The following is a 21,874-nucleotide window of genomic DNA, read 5'->3' as shown; positions in this document are numbered from 1 at the left end:
TTCTCCAGAGGATCTTCCCAACCCAGGGATCAAATCCAGGTCTCCCACATTGCAGGTGGATTCTTCACCAGCTGAGCCACAGCCTAACACAAAAGTTGAAATTTATACCTTTTCATTTGCTAGTTTGATAAAAAAAATTTATCAGCCTAGGACCTAGGAAACTAAATAATTTGTATCTCTCTCCTACATCTTGGCTATGACACAAATGCCTTTGTAGGTTTCCTTTAGCCCCTAGTCGGGGAGGGAGAGGAGGTGGTAGAGAACCAGAAACAGTATGACTTAAACATGTACCCTAATCAAGAGGGAGGGGATATATGTGTACATATAGCTGATTCACTTGGTTGTACAGCAGAAACTAATACAACATTGTAAAGCAATTACACTCCAATTTAAAAAATAAGAAAAGAATTGTGGTTCTTTTAGCAGGAAAATTTAAAAGAAACAATAATTTTTCTCTCCACAAACTCTGAGGAAGTTAAGAAATTACTTAGAGGTTTTCAAAATAAATATTGCATAACCTAAGGCATTCTATGATTTAAAAAATAAAAATAGAATAATAATCATAATAACATATAGAAGTTATCTATAATAATAACTATAGATAGCTTCTCATCCAAAATCTTCTCGATAAACTACTTGTTTTCAAACAAAATATTCAGTATACTCTCAAATACAAGCAATAAAGCATAAATATTATTGTAATAAAGTGTACCAGTTTTTTAACAACAACAACAAAATGTGTCCTCAGATAAAACTCATCTCAGAAACAGTAAATTCTTTTCAGTTTTATCTCTTTGTCTTCCCCCAGCAAGAACCTGTCAAGAACCCGTCTTCTTCACTGACACTCTCGTTTCTGGTATGCCACTAAGTCTTATTCATTTTAGGTCCCAAATAGCTGTCAGCAGTATCCATTCTCTTTATCGTCACCACGTCATCATCATCTTTTTTTTTAAATAATTTTATATATTTATTTATTTTTGGCTGTGCTGGGTCTTCATCCCTGTGTGGGTTTTTCTCTAGTTGGCAAGCCAGGGAAGCCAGCTACTTTGTTGCAGTGCGTGGGCTTCTCATCGCTGTGGCTTCTCTTGTTGCACAGCGCAGGCTCTAGGACATGTGGGCTGCAGTAAATGTGGTTCCCGGGCTCTGGAGCACAGGCTTGGTTGCTCCAAGGCATGTGAGATCTTCCTGGACCAGGAATCAAACCCAAACCTCCTGCTTTGGCAGGCAGATTCTTTACCACTGAGCCACCAGGAAAGTTCCACCATCATCATCTTGCCCTCCATCATTTCTTGCTGGGGTCAATACTATCTGAATTGGTCTCTCCATATTCAGTCTTACTTCCAATAATCTGTTCTTCACGTTGAAAAATGAGTGATCTTTTACAAACTCAATCTCATCACATCAGTCCTGTACTCAAAATCTTTTAGTGACATCCTATTTTCTCTGGACAAGGATCTAAAGTCTCTCATAAGTCCTAAAATATCACATATAATGAGCTGCTACCTATCATCTCACTGGATCAGTTCCCCCCCTTGCCTTCTCTAGTCACACTGAGCTTCTCTCCTGTCTTAGAATGTATCCTAACTTCTTCCATAGGGCCTTTGCATATCCCTCACTGGTGACTTCTTCCACCCTACCACCCATTTCCCTCTATCCTCTCCCCTCCATGACTGTGGCTCCACAAAGGCAAGGATCACCTCTGCTTGCTCCCCATCACCCCCTAGCATCTGGCTCAGCCCTTGCCTCATAACAGATACCACACATACCTTGACTGGCCGAGCACCATCTTTAGCTAAATAAAGGTACCCTTACCTAAATAATTGTGCCTTTACCTTGAGTGGTACCACTCTTCTCAGAAGAGAAGGATCTTTATCTGCTCTTGGGGTAGTTTGGGGTAGAGGAAGGGATATTTGCTTTCAGAAAATAAGTGGTTATGGCATTATCAATTAGTTTGAATTAAAAGTAACTATTTTCTCAAGAGTTAATTAGCCATGGATAAAGTACTAGAGGAAAATGTATTCATAATAGCTTACTTTATATTCAGCATGGAGGAGAAAGACCAGATAATACTAAGAGGAAATAACATAATAGATCATTTGGAATACACAAAGCTCTGGACATATACTATCTCATGTAATTCCTCAGAATTCCCATGAACTAGATTCTGTGATTGCTTCCATGTTCCAGATGCAACAAAGGCACAGAGAGTTAAGACAACTTATCTATGGAATGGAGTAATGTAATAAAATGTATTGTAATATAGTGGGTGCAGAAATGCCCCCTCCCCCATAAAGAAGTCTCCCAGGGTGAGAAGAAACTCATATTAAACTTTCATTTCACATTTCCTGAGTTTTCCCTCTTTACTGCATGGGGCTTCGGATCTGCCCAAGAACTACTGAAGACAATTCCCCAACCTGACTTAGAATGAGAGTCTTCTTTCTGCTTCAGACCCTTTGATCCCTATTTATAGCTTTCAGATCCAATGGAAATTTCCATCTGAATCTAACTATGTCATAATTTTAAAACTATGATCCGTGACCACAATGAAACTACTTCAGTCACTCTTGGTGATGCTGATGCATGAATAATGTGCTCAGAGGGTTTAATTCTTTCTCTGTCTTCATTCAGGTGGTTAAAGGGTTTGGAAGACGACAAGCAGGAGACAGACGTGCATTACAACTCCCTGACCGGAGAGGGGAACTTCAACTGGCGCTTCCTATTTCCATTTCAGTATCTCCCAGCAGAGAAGCAAATGGTCATTTCCAAGAGGGAGCATATATTTTCATTAGAGAAGATGGAGTGTAAGACACCAGCTGTGTTGGTGCTCCAGGTTTGGGATTTTGAAAGACTGTCCTCAGATGATTTTCTGGGTAAGGTAGAGACTTCATCAAAGTCATATTAATGTTGAGGGTTTTATCCCAACTTCTGGAGAGCTTAGTCTGACTTTGCTCCACAAATAATCATTTCGATGCTGTTTAATAATTTTGATAGCAAAATATTGGAACATTCCAAATAGCCCTTAATATAAGGTAATTGACTCAGTAAGTTATGGTACATCCCTATGGTAGAAGACATGTATTCAAGTAACCTTAAATTGATCTTTGCTCCAATGCCAAGAAGCTGTTAAATTTTGAGCTAATCACTGGTCTTTTTTGTACCTCAGTTTTCCTCAGTTGTAAAATGGGAATAATAAAATTATATACTTCAGAGGGTATATATTTGATAATCTAAAAGCGAAGTACAGAGTTTCATACATAGTAGTGCTCAATAAGTAAAAACCCTGCAGCCATTAAAATATTAGAATATTTAATCAGTTGGATAGTTAGGCAAGGTGCATTAAATGAAAAAAGTATGTAAAAAAAATCCCCTTTTGGTAAAAACTGTGTTTATTTGTGTAGCAGAAAGAGTCAGAGACAGCCAAAGAGACAGAAAGACTGACATGAGAATATGAACTAATAAGTAAGGCAGTGGTCAACTTTTGGGAGGTAGGATTATGTAAATTTTTTTAACTCATGTATATATTTTAAGTGTCCACAGTTAACAAATATTACTTAATAGGAAAGTTTATTAAAGAGAGAAATATAGTATTCTCATGGCATTCTCTTATTATGACTTATACTTACTTGTTGAAAACACATTGTTGAAAACTAGTGAATGCAACCAAAAAGAAGCAGACTCACAGATACAGAGAACAAACAACTGGTTACCGATGGGAAGAGAGAAGGGAGGAGGGGCAACCCAGGGGTGGGGATGTGGGAGGCAAAACCACTGAGTATCAGACAGGCTCCGGGGTGGATTATACAACATAGGGAAATACGCGAGTATTTTATAACAACTGTGAGTGGAAAATAACCCCTTAAAGATTGTACACAAATTTTCGTAAAAGAGAAAATTCATTGTTGAGAACCCACGAAGGTACTGGAAGAGTTGCTACCAGGACAGTAAGACTTAGTCCCCAGCCTGGAGGAGTTTAATGGACCCAGAAAGGGAAGGGTGATGGGGGGAGGAGGTTCTTCTAGGCTGATCAGTGCTAAGGCAGGGAAAAGCTCAGAGGATAGACACAGAATCTAGATCATACTCGGGGAACAGAGAAGAGGCCTAGAAGAAGACATCAGAAACCGAGGCTTCAAAGTTACATACGGTAGCTCTGCCCTGGTCTTCTACCTGCTGCCACAGCACTTTCTTTTATTTAATACTTTTTTTTTTTTTAACGTGGACCACTTTTTAAAGTCCTTATAGAATTTGCTACGATATTGCTTCTGTTTTATGTTTTGGCTTTTGGGCCGCAAGGCATGTGGGATCTTAAGCTCCCCGACCGGGGATCGAACCCACACCCTCTGCACTGGAAGACAAAGTCCCAACCACTGGACTGCCGGGGAAGTCCTGGTGTGCTGCCGCATGATTAATGCTTTAAATGCAACAAACATGTCTTGGTCATATTTGTGTCCTGGATACCTACCACAAGCTATTGATCCCTTGTGGTCCTGATTGAATGACCAGTGAGAGGATAGATGAATGGGTGTGTGAATGAGGATAATGATGGATTTTAAAGCCCTTCCCTAACCTGTTAAGGGCATCTCTTCACAGGCTCCCTGGAGATGAACCTCAATAGTTTCCCCCGAGCAGCGAAGTCTGCCAAAGCCTGTGATCTCACCAAATTTGAAAATGCAAGTGAGGAGAACAAGATTTCCATATTCCAGCAAAAGCGTGTGCGGGGCTGGTGGCCTTTTGCTAAAAGCAAAGAACTCACAGTAAGTCAGAGCCGTAGAAGATGGGGTGGGGATGGGGCAGGCAGAGGACCCATGCTCTTTAAATGAGTCATTTTGTAAACTTAAAGAAAAATGACTTGAAATGACAGAGAGCCCTTTAGGGCAAAGGGTCTTCTGAGAAGCAAGAATTCTGAAAAATTTATAAATGCATTAAGCCCTCCGTATTTCAGCATGCTTGATTTAATAGTAATCTATGTCAGGGTGGGTTTCCATCCTCTTGGCTTGAACATATGCCCCTGGCGTTAATTTTTTTTCAACATCTGTTGAAATTATGCATACATTCCTGACAAATGTGTAATTTTAATGCAAATGCTTCATCCCTTCACCTTCAAACGAAAAACTCAATTTAAAAAGTGATCCATCCTTTTAAAACTTGCTCCGGAGGATGCTGGCAGAAAGGAGAGCCATTCACCCCTTTCCAAACTTGCCAACTTGCTCCATCCTGTGTGGCACATACTGTAGTTCAGACATTTCATGAGTAGTGGGAAGAAAGTTTCCCTTACCCTTTCTTTGAGCCCCCTCATCACCTGTGTAAGGGAGGACGGAGGACTCCAGTGCTGAATGAAGTTGAGAAAAGGGACCAGGACCACATGGATGGCCCCCTTTTGCTTCTGTCCCTGTCTTCGGGGGAGCGTGTTCTCCCTTCTGCTCCTAGTGCCCAGAGGTCAAAGCAAACCCAAGTCAGGACCCTTCAGGTCACGGGTCTGGGTATAGACCGAGTTCTCAGTCTCTCTCTGTTCTGAGGACTCAGTGGGGGCAAGACATGGATTTCTTTGAGCCTAACTGGGTAAATGGCGGCTGCTGACCTGACTCCATGGGGTCTAATTCTAGCGTGTTTTCTTGGAGGCTTTCTCTTCCCTCCATTCTCAAGTTCAGTCCCCTCTGTGAGACGGGATCGGAAGAATGAGAATTCAAGCAGACTCCTTCTTTCCTGTCCCCTCAAGTATGCACTGAGGTTTTACTATGTGGCAGCCTCTGCACTCCATTCCAAGCTTCATGGCTTAGCACATAATAGATGCTCAGTTAGTGAACTGATTGATGAATGGATGAGTTCAGAAATGAAGGTTCATAGCAATGTTATTCATAATACCCCAAATTGGAGCCATCCAAATGTCTATCAACTGATGAATGGATAAACAAATTTGATATGTTAATAAAAATTTCAGAAACACAGACCTGATTGAAGTAAAGAGGCATTTATTTGAGGTTTGTTAGGACTACAGCCAGAGAGAGGCAGATTCAAGAAGCACTTGAGTTGTGTTCTGTTCCACTACCAAATGAGGGAGCCTGGTAAAGGCAAAACACCACAAAGTTAAGCAGATTTTTTTTGGTTACCAATCAGAAATCTAGCTGGCAAGAGGGTGCTTTTTTTTTTTAAGCAAGGATTGGTTGGGGTTTGAAATGATTACATTGTTGCAAAAGGAGGGGGGGATCTTTGAAACTGCAAGGTTGCCGGGAGCAGCTGATGGCAGATACTGTTTTGAAGATGGCTAGTGGTGTCTGAGAATTTGATACAGTTCAGAAGGTTGAAGTTCTCAATGATTCAGGAACTTGCATCCACAAAACCACCTGGCTCTATTTTGGATGCCTGAACCATAGTTACTCCATTTTGAGTTTTAAGTGGCTTTATATATGTCATATGGATATATATATCCATATAATGGAATAAAATTTAACCAGAAAAAAGTATAAAGTGTTGATGCATGCTCCAACAGTAGACTGCTAGCTATTTCTCTAGCAGAAACAGGTTATTTGGGATTAACAAAGAATTGCAGTTCGAGGTCTGCAACCGTGGCTGCTGTTGCTGCTGCTAAGTCGCTTCAGTCCTGTCCGACTCTGTTCGACCCCATAGATGGCAGCCCACCAGGCTTCCCCGTCCTAGCCATGTGCAAGTCCCCAGCAAAAAAATGGACAGAACTCTTTTATGGAGGGAAAAAGGAAGCTGGGAGTGCTATAGTTAACAAAGAATCCATGGCTTTTCATTGGCTGAGTCGTGACTGTCTCTCATTGGATGAGCTGTGGCCAGGTGAGAAGAGGAAGTCTTTCTTCCTGTTAGGTTCTGCTGTCTGCATAGGGCATGAGAGCCCCCTTTTCTGATCCCTCCACTCTATTTTAATTGAGATTTCTGTCTACTCATTTTTACAGTTTCCATGCCTGTAAAATGACTAGTTCAGACTGGGTGCCTCCAAGATGTGTTTCTAGCAAAGACATACTCTATTTCCAACTCTGCGTGAACTCCCCTCCTGTGCCTTGAGGCCAGCACTCAGAACATCACTGTCCTCTTATTCCAATTACCAGCAGCCAGGAGGGGTTTGTTTATGGGCTCTGCCACCTGCCAGGCTTATTTTTAAAGCCACTTATCTGTACACCCAAGTGGTGTAATTGAGAGACTTGGATCACACAGATCCTAGTGTGGAATATGGATAGTGAGTGAAAAACAGCTCCAAATGGAATTGCAAAAGCATGGGCATCCTTTGGTGAAGGAACAGGACTATGTATAGAACATGTTTTTCATTAAACACATTGCATTATGCATCTTATTATCCTGCTAAAAGCAACCTTCAAAGAAATCACTCTTTTAGGAGATGAAGATCAGGAAGTTTCTTTTATAGGTTAATATTGTGAGTCTACAGGTAGGTAGCCCAGGTAAGTCCCAAGAGCATAATAACTAAAATTAAAAGAGACGTTTCTTTGCTCTCAGTTTAGTATGAGAAAACCGTTGTCAGCTTTTACTATGGCTCCATACTCATACACTAGGCACTAAAGGCTCAGCAATCAATAAGACACATTCCTGCCATCGAGAAATTCACAGTTCAGCTGAGGAAACCTGTAGACAGACAAACTATCTGAAGAGTACATGGCAAATTCAGATTCTACAGGAGCAGAGAGGGGAGATATTTTGCCCCTGAAGATCGTTTTTAAGACAAACTATATTATATGCATTTATAGAAAATTCAAAAGACACCAAAATGCAGAAAGGAAGAAATAGTGCCCATATGCACATTGCTCAAAAAAACAATTGCTAATACATATTGTTATTCCTGATATATATAGATTTTGGTTAATTTTATATAATTGTGATCATTCTATGTTAAAAACAATGCCTTGTTCATTTTGGTTTATTCAGTGTTATAATAAGCATTCCTCTACATAGTATTAGAAATATGATTAACTCTTTATATTCTCAAAATAGAAAGGCCACAGTTAAATCATGTGTTTTTCCTCAACATATGTTCATTTAAAAAAATTTAAGCATGCAGAAAAGTTGACTAGGACAAGAATCAGCTACATACTCACCATCTAGACTCAGCATTTGTTGATATTTTGCCATATTTATTTTGCCTATATATGTGAATATATATATGTGTGTGTATAGTATAGGTATAGATACACACACACATACATTGGCTGAATCACTTAGGAGTAAGTTCTAGACATTCTAACACTTTACCCCTAAATACTTCCATGTGCATCTCCTGAGAAGATGGACATCCTCTTACATAACTACAATGCCATCATCACATATAAATTAATAATATTGCCTAATATAACTTGATATCCATATCATATTCATTTCTCCTTCTGTAAAAAAGGATACCCTATTGTCCTCAAATGTATTTTATAGCTTTTTTTTTTAAAAAAATAAGATTCAGTTATAGTTGATATGTTGCTATTACTTATCTTTTTGATCTATTTTATTTTCAAATAGGCCCCCAGCCATTTTTATCTATCATCTATCTATCCATCTATATATTATCTAATTATATCATTGTTTTTCATTTATTAGTTGGCATTTATGTGTTAAGAAGAGCTTTCTCTCATCAAATGGATATATATTATAGTCACCACATCCCCTAAAAAAATATATCAGATAAATGTTTAATTCTCTCCATTCACTACCAAGTTTTTGAATCAAGAATTAGTGTAAGACTCATACTTAGTGGTGGTAAATGAGATTTTTTTTCTCTTACTTAATTTTTTTTGTATCATCATTGACTCATGAATTTAAAAATTTTTTTCTAACCCAGTAGCAAACAAGATTCCTAGCACCCTGACACTTGTTTCTGAATACCAGTTCCTACTAAAAGAACCCATATATCTTTGGGGAAATGACTGACTCCAGGTCAGGGCAGATAAATGCAATGCAACCCTGAGACATCTCATTATAACAAACAGGACAATTTGAATATCCAAAAGAATAATGACTATGTGTTTTGTGTTAAAGCTTTTTCTGAGTTTTGAATTATTTCCTTCAATTAGCTATTGAGAAATGGAGTTCCTAGGTCCAGAGTATGATCATGTATTGTAATGCACACAGTCACACACACAGGCATATGTGTGCATGTACATATATATGTGTATGTGGGCTTCCCTTGTGGCTCACCTGGTAAAGAATCCCCCTGCAATGTGGGAGACCTGGGTTCAATCCTTGGGTTGGGAAGATCCTCTGGAGAAGGGAAAGGCTACCCACTCCAGGATTCTGGCCTGGAGAATCCCATGAACTGTATAGTCCATGGGGTCACAAAGAGTTGGACACGACTGGGCGACTTTCACTTTCATGTGTATATGTATGTATTGTGTATATGTGTATTTCTCTTCCTAAAGGATTTAACCAGCATACATTCCCACCATTAATGTATGAGAATGCCTCATCTCATACAAGTGAGAGTTGTGTTTAGAAAGCAATCATTGCTGCTGAAGACAGCATATCCAACCTCAACAGAATCACTTCTCGGCCTCCGGCAGCTTCCACCCTCCGGGCTCGTGAAGTGTGAAGCCCATGAGTGATGGCCGTGATACCACGAATCTAGTCTTGTCAGGACCTTTCCTTATCATTTTCTTCCATCCATAGATGTCATTAGGTTAACAGATAGTCTCTCAAAGTGTCCACTTTTTCCAGCTCTGATTTAAAATTACATTGGGAGGATATTATTAGCTTAAGACCTCTCCTTGGTGCTTGGTTGAATACTGATGATTGAAATAGAATATGGCCTGTGTGTGGAGAGATATGGAATGAGGAGCAGTGTTTATCAGACTGCATCAGTAAATACCTTCCCCCTGCTGCCTTTGTGATGCGAGATAAACGCTTCATGCCCACTCAGGCAGGGCAGTGAAGCGGGGTTGAGGCTCTTCATAATATTAGCTGATGACTCCTATGCTTTGAGCAGAACTCATTTCATATCCTCTGCCTCCTTTTTTTTTTTTTTTCCTTTAAATTTTTTCTATAAGAATATGGGTCCTTGGGACTTCTTTGAGAGTTTTTTGAATAAGCAGAATATTTTTCTCACTAAATTATGCATTTCTGTCCATGAAGTAGTATTGAAGGTAAGAACTATGATTTTTTAAAAGTTTGATATTTACCAAGCACTGGGGTGAGCACTGTATAAGTGTTATTTATTTTTCAAAGCAACTTTATGGGGTACATCCTATTAACATCCCCAGATGAGTGAGACTCAGAATGGGCAGGTAACTCATCCAAGGTCACACAGCTAGTAAGTGGCAGGATCTGATTTCAGATATAAATTTGTCTGCACCAAATCCTACTCACTCAATTCCTGTGCTGTGTTATGCTATGCCTTGCTCTACTATTCCCTGTTACTGAAGGCCAGCCGTTAGATGGAAGTCAAAAACGTTTTTCTTTTCTTTTTAAAGCCAATTTTATTAATACATAATATATTTACATACAGAAAAGAGTAATATACATTCTAGAAAAGTGTACCAACCATGAATTTTCACACACTGAACACTCCCGTCGGTACCTAGACAAAGAAGCAGAACCTCTCCAGTGACCCAGACCCCTCATGCCGCTGTCCTGACCGCTATCCTGACCTCTAACCTCATTAGTTGATCCGTTGCCTTCTTTAGCTAAATGAAATCACACATAGTGTATTATTTTGTATCTGGCCTCATCTGTGCAACATTTTTCCTCTCTATACCAAGTGTGTATTCTCAACATTTAACATCAAAAATATATTCTAATGCTGGGGAATGGCAGTGATTGTGAGATTCTTCTTGAACATTTCAGAAAAGGCATATTGATTGATTGTTAAATACATAGGCTGGTTCACTTCTTCCACAGAATGCAACCACTTAGACACATGAAATAGCAGAAGATGTTGTTGTTTAGTTACTCAATCATGTCTAATTCTTTGCAACCCCATGGACTGCAGCACACCAGTCTTCCCTATTCATCACTGTCTCTTGGAGTTTGCTCAAACTCATGTCCATTGAGTCAATGATGCCATCCAACCATCTCACCCTCTGTCGCCCCCCTCTTTTGCCTTCAATCTTTCCCAGCACCAGTATCTTTTCCAATGAGTCGGCTCTTCACATCAGGTGACCAAAGTATTGGAGCTTCAGCATCAGTTCTTCCCATGAATATTCATGGTTTCTTTCCTTTAGGATTGACTGGTTTGAGCTCCTTGCTGTCCAAGGGACTCTCAAGAGTCTTCTCCAGTGCCACAGTTCGAAGGCATGAATTCTTTGGTGCTCCACCTTCTTTATGGCCCAACTTTTCACTACTAGAAAAATCACAGCACTGACTATATGCACCTTTGTTGGCAAAGTGATGTCTCGGCTTTTTAATACTCTAGGTTTGTCGTAGCTTTTCTTCCAAAATAGTGGAGGATGGGATTTAGTGTCAGAAGACCTGGGTACAAATCCTAGTTTTGTGGCATAAGTTAGCAAACATCATCAAGCCTTCGTTTCCTGGGCTGTAAACTGGGAAGAAAAATGTCATCTATTTTGCCAAGCTGTCAAGTGGTTTAAATGGAATAATATACCACCATGCAAGTTATACAGCACTCTAGCTAAGCTTATTGTTAAGCAATTAAGAAAAAAGGCACCTATGATCCCTTCACTCTCATACTCACTTGTTCTCCATTGGATTTTGTCCTCCTTTCCAAACAGTCTGGAGCCCAGCAGTTGGTTAGTGACTCTTAAACTCTTCAAGTATAGAGGAGTTGAATGAGGCTCCTAGCATATAAAAGTGTTACACAGTGGAGCCCAGATCATTGCTGGAAAACCTCTGGAAATCAGCCAGAGGGTCTTATCTTGCAGATTGGAAGCCCTCTCTGCCATGCATTGGGAGGTGGCTTCTTGGGTTTATTCCAGCCATGAAATCTTACACGGTTATCCTAAGCTCTAACTCTGCCTTTCATGAAACCTAGCAGTTAGAGCCAAGTTGCTTTAAAGAGGCTCTGGCCATTTGATAGATGAGGAAATTAAGGCCCAAGAAGACAAATGCCTTTAGGTGGCAATGATGAAGACAATCATAAAATCATCTCGTGTTAGAGGTAGGAAGGGTCCCATAAAAATTTTAGTCCAATTATCTGGCAATTGGAAGGCAGCCTGCTATAAAGGAATGAGCATGAACTTTGGAATCATACAGAGTTTGGTTCAAATTCCAGTTGGTTAGCTAATTGCCTATGGGACCTTGGGAAAGTTATTTGACTTTTATGGCTTTATTTCTCTATCAATATAAAGGAGACCTACTTTGCTAGTCACTATGATAGATTATAGACAAAAAAAACAAATCTGGGACAAAACAAGCATTCAATAAAGTGTTGCAATTACAGTTAGAGTTATATTACTATTATTGTACTGTTGATAGATGTGTAGAGGAGTGACAAGAATGGATAAAAGCTTTATATTCTTTCTTTCCAAGCATTTCCTCAGTCCCTTTATGTGCAAGGCATTGCTGATGGAGCCAAGATTTCTCAATAGGAATGAGTATATATACACATATTTTTAAGGAATATTTCTGGGTCATATGAATTTAATCCCTTCTGAGTTGGGTCACAGTACTAGTCTAAAGAATGGATGAGATTACCTGGATTTGAACTCATGACTTCACTTGTAATAAAAGCCCACTGTGCTTTACTAATTTAGACAGCCATGACACTACCTCTCTGAGCCTGCTCCAAAAAAGTGGGGGAAAAAAAGTGAAAGTGAAAGTCACTCAGTTGTGTCTGACTCTTTGTGACCCATGGACTATACAGTCCATGGAATTCTCTAGGCCAGAATACTGGAGTGGGTAGCCTTTCTCTTCTCCAGGGGCTCTTCCCAACCCAGGGATCCAAACTCACCCCAAATACTCTACTTCTCTCTAATTTATCTGAAGATTACATTTTTGTGGCTGCCAGCAACTAAATCTGTTTGTTAAGAAGCCCTGGCTTGGGTTTCCCTGGTGGCTCGGTGGTAAAGAATCCACCTGCCAAAGTAGGAGACACAGGTTTGATCGCAGATCTGGGAAGAGCCCATGTGCCGCAGATCGACTAAGCCCATGGGTCACAGCTGTGGAGCCTGCACTCTAGAGCCTGGGAGCCACAACCCATGTTGCACTCTAGAGCCCATGTGCCACACCTACTGAAGCCCATGCGAGCTAGAGCCGGGGCTCGACAACAAGAGAAGCCACTGCAATGAGACCCCTGCCTACCACAAATGCAGAGTAGCCCCACTCACCGCAACTGGAGAAAAAGCCCGTGCAGCAGTGAAGACCCAGCACAGACAAAAAAGATAATAAATAAATAAAAATGAAATATATAGATATATATATATGAAGAAACCCTGGCTTTTTCAGAAAGAATAAATAAGTTAACACTAGATCATTGGTTCATTAGAACCTTAGACCTTTTTACTGGGTAGGAAATCAACCTCAGAAGTCAGGTAATGCCCCATCCACACGGGATTCAGAAAGGCAAACTTAACAGCAAACATAGGTGCTGAAATTCTTTGATGTTGCTGCAGTCTCCTGCCACTTCTGTGTCCCTCCTATCATCTTGAATCTTTTATAATCTTGTTTTTTTGGCCACACCACACAACATGTGGGACTTTAATTCCCTGGCCAGGGATTAAACCTGTGTCCCCTGCATTGAAAGCATAGAGTCTTAACCACTGGACCGCAAGGGAAGTTCCTCACCTTGAATCTTGATCCACAAAACCAAAGGAGCAAGAGAGAGGGTCTCCTCCACCAAAAACAGGAGCTCTACTAGATCAGGAATCCTATTTTTCTTAATCATTAAGTCCCCAGGGCCTAGAACAGTGCCTGGTATACAGGGAGCCTCCAAAAGTAGTGAATGAACAAGAAAGAATGACTCTCACCTTTTACAGAAGTCCTGTCTCATCCTTTGATAACCCGACTTATATCCCTGCCAATAACTTTGGCACGGTGCTCTGAAGAAACATACGATTCACAATTTTCAAACCAAAGAGACTGTTTCTCACTGAGGGGAGAGAAGGGAAGAGAGTGCTAGAATAAAAGGATAATTCTAAAATATTTAGAGGGCACAGCAAAAACAAGGATGACAGAAAAGCCATTTGGCAAATGTAGGTCCATACACACCCAGCTCCGCTTGAGAGCCATCGACAGGGAAGAAAGATGGTAGCAGATGCAAAAGGGTTTGCTACTCAAGTAATTAGTCCCCTTTTCTGTTTTCTATAATTCGTATTACTTCTGCAGATATTAAATGATTACAAGTGAAATAGTCCTTCCTTTTGAGAGCCATCAACAGAGAAGAAAGATGGTAGTAGATTCAAAAGGGTTTGCTACTCAAGTAATTAGTCCCCTTTCTATTTTCTGTACTTCACATTGCTTCTACAGATATTAAATGATTACAAGTGAAATTTGTGTGTCTTTGTGTACACATGGGACCCCCTCGCCTCACAAAACTTGAGGAACATTATTTCAGGACTTTTATTGTCCATCGTAAAAATGGCTTCTCCCAGGACCAAAAAGATATTTCCTCGATAATAAAGCAGCCGGATAGGCAAAATCCTTCCTGGCATTCTCCCACATGATAACACTTCTTCTCGAAAGTTGGCCTTGCCCTCCCCCTCAACCCCCACCCCACAGTTCTTTGTGACTATAAACTGAGAGTTTTGTCTTTGTGCAGGGCAAGGTTGAAGCCGAGTTCCACCTCGTGACAGCAGAGGAAGCTGAGAAAAATCCTGTTGGAAAGGCCCGAAAGGAGCCAGAGCCCTTGGACAAGCCCAAGTGAGTGAAGTCACGGGGGTGAGGGGATCAGACATGGGAAAGGCCCTCTGTGGTCCCCATATCAGAGGATGCAAGCATTTCTCCAAAACATCCCTCTGGGAGAAGCGAAAAGTGAGGAGGAGTCAATAGGTACTAATGATTCATGTAGTTTTTGGTTCTTTGTGTTTTGTTTGTGCTTAGTCACTCAGTTGTGTCAAACTCTTTGCAGCCCCATGGACTGTAGCCCACCAGGCTCCTCTGTCCATGGGATTCTCCAGGCAAGAATATTAGAGTGGGTTACCATTTTCCTCTTCCAGGAGATCTTCCCAACCCAGGGATCGAACTCAGGTCTCCCGTGTCTCCTACATTGCAGGCTGATTCTTTATTGGCATGGTTCTATAACTGAAAAATATTCCAAAAATCTTACACAGTATCCAGCAAATGGAAAGGACACTTTTTCATAATACTACCAAATAAGCAATTCCAGAATAATTTCATATATTTTTTTCAGTAATTTTGTATGAGAATGTGAGTTTACATTAATTTTTTTCCTTGTCTTTCTCTAATCATGCATACAAAATTATCTTCATATTTCACTTATCCTTGGCTTAAAAATTTTACCTTGTTGCCATAATTGTCAAAGGATTTTTTTTTAATGGCTGTGGAATTGTTCACAGACCCATATTTAAGTTGGTTGCCATTCCATAGTTGGATGTTTAATTTACTTCTACCTTTTTCCATTATTGTAATATGATAAAAATGTTTCCCCTTTATAAATTATCACTTAAAATAAATTTCCAGAAGTAGAATTACTAGCAGCAAGGACTACCATATTCCATTTAAACCACGGTTATATATCAATTAAAAAGTAAACATACAGGGCTTCCCTGGTGGTCCAGTGGTTAAAAGACTTCATCTTCCAATGTTGAGGGTGTGAGTTTAATCCCTGGTTGGGGAGCTAAGACCCTACATGGCTTGTGGTAAAAAAAAATCAGAACATAAAAGCAATATTGAAACAAAGTCAATAAAGGCTTTAAAAATGGTCCAAATCAGAAAAACTAAAAAAAAAAGTTAAAAAAGTAAACATATGTATCAATAGATGTGAAATATGTGCACAAAATACTCAAATTACAGCTATCTTGTTCCTCCCTGGACCCCAAGTGTCTCCTGATGAGTAGGTGTTCCTTTCTTTGCACCTATATTTAATCTGTCATAGTTTTAGGAACATAATGGTTGGAAACACTTTGAAGAACACCAGAGAAACGTAAGATATAAACTCTGCCTTCCAGAAGCTTTCAGTCTGTTTAGGGAGAGCACACAGATTCATAAAATAGATATTAGTGTGGAAAACACATGTTAGGTTCAAAAAGGGGGCAGGTCAAGCAATGAGTGAGGCAGGAATTCAGAGGAATTATTGTGGACTGGGGTGGTCAGGGAGGGCTTCATGGAAGAGGTGAGGCTTGAACTGGTCAGGGTAGGACAGACAGAGAGGGCTCTCAGTTCTCTGGCTAGGTTCTAACTAGGCTCTTGCCCTCCTCAGGACCACTCTTTAAAATGATGAGGAATCATTATCACATAAAAAGTTAGCATGCTCCTGCTTGAAGACAACATGGTCTTCTCCCATTTTCAGGCCTTTCATTGTGGGTCCTCACAAAACTGAGAGTCAGAAATCCTTCCTGAGATCTTGAGATTCGTATGTGTTGACAACCTGGCACCTTCTCTGATCTTCTCTTGCTTCCTTCTCAGCCGCCCGAACACCTCCTTCTCTTGGTTCGTGAGCCCCTTCAAGTGCCTGTACCACCTCATCTGGAGGAACTACAAGAAGTACATCATCATCGGTTTCATTCTGATCATCCTCATCATCTTCCTGGTCCTCTTCATCTATACCTTGCCGGGAGCCATCAGCCAAAGGATTGTTGGGGGCTCGTAGAGGGTCATGGAGAATCCAGACCTTCCCTTTCTGCTGATCCCCTCTTCTTCCTCCTCTGTAAATAGATAGGAATGTGTGCTCTGTGCAGGCACCATACTGGGTGCTAAGGGGGTAAACCCAAAGACCTAAGAGCCACTCGCTATGACTAAGGACACATCAGCTCTTCTTGGAGGAAATGGGAGAGGAACTGTCCCTCCCTGCTCCAACCCCTGCCACCCCTCTTTCCAACTGAAAAACCTTAAGGCATAGTTTTGCCCACGGGCAGCATGAAATAATGGTTTCTTTACCCTATAGTAGTCACTGGTGACCTTAAATTGACTTAGGTGAATATTTTCTTTCCATAATTGGTTTTATTCTGAGAAGTTTAATTCTAGGTCTCAGATATTATTGGAAACACTTCTTTTTAAGTATTAAGTAAATTTTTTTTACTGCAAATTAAACTAAAAGCATTTTAGCAAATTACTAGATGTTTAACCTGTCCCATATATCTTAACCTTGTTTTAATCCTTACAATTTACAGGACACATTCACTTATTCAGGCTGAGAAGCTGGCTTGGAATAAACTTTATATACACCACTTAAAATACTTCATCGTTGAAAGTCCCATCTAAAAAGATGTTGCTGGTTTTCCATTAAATGCTTGTAGAACATGCTCAGTAGTAGTAGTGAGTTCTGGAGAAATCCATTTGTATTTATGCATATTTATTTAGCATATGGCAATTTCCAAGTGGGAATTAAAATGTGATTCTGGGTATGTGTGAATAGGACGGGAAGCTCCATGAGACCAGTAGGAATTCTCTTTAGTCAGATATATAATCCCCACCAAATATGGTGCCCCCCTAGCCCTACACCATGATGTGAATAACCATCATCCGCATTATTCAATCTTACCACCATATATGGTAGGTTCTGTCATGACTCTTAAGCACAGATTAATTTCAAAAGCAGTCTTAGAAACAATACCCAATGCACTTGTCAGATGGGATCAGTTTTTCTTAAATTAATTCTTTGATCTTCAAAGTAACACAGTCTAGATCTGCCATCCCATCTAAAGCAGGGAGCGGAAGTGAGGGACTAGTGTTCTCAGGCGAAATAGGACAAAGGAATTGGAATGTTTGGCCTTAAACATGAATAAGTATGGCAACTGTTTTTTTCTTTATTTCTGGAGGGGCCATTTGGTGGTATGGAGGAAGCTGGATTGGGGTTCCCCTCTCAACACCAGAAGCACTGGGGCTACTGTTTCCTTCCTTACACATAGCTCAGCTGGTAAATGATCTGCCTGAAATGCAGAAGACCTGGCTTTGATCCCTGGATTGAGAAGATCCCCTGGAGAAGGGAAAGGCTACCCACTCCAGTATTCTGGCCTGGAGAATTCTATGGACTCTATAGTCCATGGGATCGCAAAGAGTCAGACACGACTGAGCGACTTTCACTTCACTTCACACATATGTTACTTCTGTAAAATGAAGCATGTTACTTCCACATGAGAAGTCATTTAGAATGTTTCTGATTCATCAAAGATTGAAGTATTAGTGTTGTTCCCTGAATTCTGGCCCTAGACACTCACTCCTTAGTAAACATAAGTCCTATTTTTCTGAAGTGCTAAAAACTAGAGCATTTAAAGCATTGACGATGTTTCCTAGTGTAATTAGTTACATAAACTATGGATCATTCTTATTGTGAAATAACAGACATCAGTAATGATATAGCTCAAATTACTTGATGGCGTGGAATATATACACTGAGTACATTGTAAATTTTTTTTAAAAAACTATGTATATCATGATTTAAAAGGAAAAATATGTACATAGGCATAAATTAAATGTCTGGAGGAATATGCCAAAGTGTTAATAGTGGTCATCTTTAAATAGCAGTTGGAGAAGGCAATGGCAACCCACTCCAGTACTCTTGCCTGGAAAGTCCCATGGACGGAGGAGCCTGGTAGGCTACAGTCCATGGGGTCGCAAAGAGTTGGACACGACTGAGTGACTTCACTTTCACTTTAAGTAGCAGTATCTTTTCTTTCCCTTCTTGTTTCTCTATTTTTCCGAAGACTTCTAAAATAAATATGCATTATTTTTAATATCAAATGTTTAATAAGCAATTATAAATTTAAAGGTTTTCATTTAAAACTATTTATTGAGTGTCCCTTATGTGCCGAGCAGTGGGATACAGCAGAGGTAAGATAAATGCAGCCTCTTGTCGCCATGGATTTTGAATCCAGAACTTCCTCAAGATATTGTTTATCTCTAGATTATGGTTTGTCTAAGAAGAGCACTAAGTAAGGAATGTGTTTTTCACGGATGAAGTTTAGGGAATAGCACAACACACGTTTGTGGTGACGTTGAAAAGCAAAAGAACAACTTTATTTTTAGGACAGATTTGGGAGGAAGGTATTATGCTTTCTGCTGGATTCTGGACAGTGAAATGCCAAGTCAACACTTGACAAAACAATATACATTGTTCAATCCACAATAAAAACAATAAAAACGGAAAATTCTTCTAAGTTAAATACAGCTCAAATTTTCTTTGATGTCATATTGAATGCTGAAAAGCAAAAGTATTTGAAACACTTTCAGATCAGATGGTGCTATAAGAAATGTGTGAGGAGCGATGGTAAATGAGGATAATTTTGGAATCGGCTCTGTCTGGTGTCTTACACATAGATTATCATTCATGGCCTATCCTGTGTGGAAAATAAATAAGTAAAATAATGTTCTAGGCCAACTGTGCACAGCTAGCCTTAAAGGAACTACAGCTTAAGAATTTTAAAAATTTAGGACTTGCCTGGTGGTACACTGGTTAAGAACTTGCCCGCCAACGCAGGAGACAAGGGCTTGATCCCTAGTCTGAGAAGATGCCAGATGCCGGGTAACAGTTAAAGCCCTGCACCACTTCTGAGCCCGCACTTGGGAGCCCTCGAGCCACAACTACTGAAGCCCACGCACTTAGAGCCTGCGTTCGGCACCAAGAGAAGCCACTGCAAGGAGAAGCCCATGCACCACAATGAAGAGCAGCCCCTGATCACCGCAACTAGAGAAAGCCCACAAATAGCAATGAAGACCCAGCACAACCAAAAAATAAAACAATTTTAAAAATTAAAGCAGAATACCCATTTCCCAAAAAGCTGTCATGAGTCCCTACTTGTATTCTTCAATAGGATTAATTTTTTTTAATTAAAAAAATTTTATTTATTTTAATTGAAGGCTAATTTACAATAGTGTAGTGGTTTCTGCCATACATTGACATGAATCAGCCATGGGAGTACATGTGTTTCCCATCCTTAACCCCCATCCCACCTCCCTCCCCATCCCATCCCTCAGAGTCGATTAATTTAAATCTATTCATTTGATGGATTAGAGTTGTTCTTACTGCTTAAATCTGGTTCAGAGTGGTTTTGCTTATGTTTTTTTTTTTCAAAACAACATTTAAATCTTTCCCCTCAAACTAACTAAGCAAAATGGAATACCAGCAACAACATCATGAAACAACTCATGGGATGTGATATCTAATTCTCCAGTAATAGGAATGGCCTGTGCCTTTCTTGCTCTTTTCCCTCAAAAGACACATGAATAGAAATCGGAAAACTAAACTGTGTTTGTCGCAGGTGGGGCCAGTTGGTGTTTATTCATTCAACAGATAACTACTGAGTTCCATCCTCATTCCAGTTGCTGTGATCAACTCTGGACTCAAAAGTACACAATCTTCTAGATAAAGTAAATCTTTGCTCTAAAGGAGCATAGGGTTTGCTAGAGAGAAGATATTAATCAAATAATTACATAAAACCAGATAAATACAGACTGATAGATTTAATAGGAGCAAAGTACTGGGATCAGAAAGAGCATCTCAACGAGGACTCATAGCCAGTCTGGCAGTCAGGAAGAAAGATGGAGAGGAAGAACATGCTAGCAGAGGAAAGTAGCATGTGCAAAGGCCCTGAGGTAGGAGGAAGCAAAAGACAGTGGGTACCAAGTGAGAAGCAGAGGGTCCTGAGATGGAGCTGAAAAGTTATGTAGGGGCCACATCCTTAAAGGCTTCAGTCTTCACTTTAAAGGCAGTGGAAAGTGAGGATTTTTAAGAAGTGGAAAAGAATAATTAGATTTTTATTTCATGTGGAGAACAGATCGGAGGTCATCCTTCCCATAAGAGAAAATGGTTATTTTCACTCAGCAATTGTGGCAAAGAAGGAAAGAGAAGGGATCTGAGATGATCACTCAATGGCTCCAGGGTGGTCTAATGGGGAGTTGGGGTCTGGTATTAACTCTGCTTCACTCAGGCTTTGTGACCTAAGGCATCTAACTTCATGTCTCTGATCTATACTTTCCTTGTCTGTGTTATAAGGAGGTTCACATATATGGTGATGAAAAGACCATGGCATATTTCGGTGAAAAACAGGTGTTGATGGGTCTGTATCATGGAGCAGGATGGATTGAACTCAGAATCTGATTGTGAAAAGCTTTGAATGCCAAGCAAGAAGGTTGGACTTTTTGCAGCAGAAAGCGGGGACCCCTGGAAGAGTTTAAACAGAGAAGTGACAAGAACCAGTCAATGTTTCAGAGAAGTTGCTCTCCCTGCAGTGCATGATGGACTGATGAAGATGAGATCCAGGGCCAGGGGACCTTTCAGGAAGCAGTAACCAAAACTCTGGGCTTTCTTGATGGCTCAGTGGGAAAGGAATTTGCCTGTGATGCAGGAGACACACACGGATTCGACCCCTGGGTGGGGAAGATCCCCTGGAGGAGGAAATGGCAACTCACTCCAGTATTCTTGCCTGGAAAAATCACATTGATAGAGGAGGCTGGCAGGCTACAGTCCATGGGGTCGTGCAGCAAAGAGTCAGACATGCCTGAACACATGCCACATGCCACATGACATGAGCCAAAACCCTGGTGGGAGGACCAGTGTCAGGGCCATGGCCATGGGATGGACAGGAGGACCCAGATTCTGGAACATTGGTGAGGTTCCCCAACTACCACCCCTATCTCTGGCACCCAAGATAAGTGCAAAGGAGGACAGAAAGGTTTGAATCCTGACTGTATCCTATCTGGACAGGTCATTTGATCTCTGAGTCTCATTGAGTTCTCTCATCTGATATAAAGGAATGATTACCTACTTGACAAGAGTTGTGAAGATGGGAGAAAAGGTATGTCACATGTCCAGCACATGCCTGGCATGAAGCCAGTCCTTAAAGGATAGGAGCTA

At 40.4% G+C, this 21,874-nt stretch overlaps 1 protein-coding gene and 1 long non-coding RNA gene across 2 annotated transcripts in view; one reads left to right on the top strand and one right to left on the bottom strand.

Moving 5' to 3' along the window:
* Window positions 1-19,137, top strand: part of FER1L6 (fer-1 like family member 6) — a 134,411-nt gene extending 115,274 nt beyond the window's left edge. Inside the window, exons 37-40 of the mRNA XM_055545883.1 lie at window positions 2,629-2,870; window positions 4,588-4,751; window positions 14,663-14,763; window positions 16,489-19,137. Of these exons, the coding sequence (XP_055401858.1) occupies window positions 2,629-2,870; window positions 4,588-4,751; window positions 14,663-14,763; window positions 16,489-16,672 (691 nt within the window). The 3' untranslated portion in view covers window positions 16,673-19,137. The remainder of the gene's footprint in view (window positions 1-2,628; window positions 2,871-4,587; window positions 4,752-14,662; window positions 14,764-16,488) is intronic.
* Window positions 1-21,874, bottom strand: part of LOC129626636 (uncharacterized) — a 77,607-nt gene that overhangs the window by 17,787 nt on the left and 37,946 nt on the right. The gene's annotated exons all lie outside the window — the stretch shown is intronic.

The sequence above is a fragment of the Bubalus kerabau genome, chromosome 14 (genome assembly GCF_029407905.1).
Source record: "Bubalus kerabau isolate K-KA32 ecotype Philippines breed swamp buffalo chromosome 14, PCC_UOA_SB_1v2, whole genome shotgun sequence".
In the NCBI taxonomy this organism is placed as follows: domain Eukaryota; kingdom Metazoa; phylum Chordata; class Mammalia; order Artiodactyla; family Bovidae; genus Bubalus; species Bubalus kerabau.
Note: the sequence above shows the minus strand (reverse complement) of the source record. Positions and strands in the feature narration are given on the sequence as shown.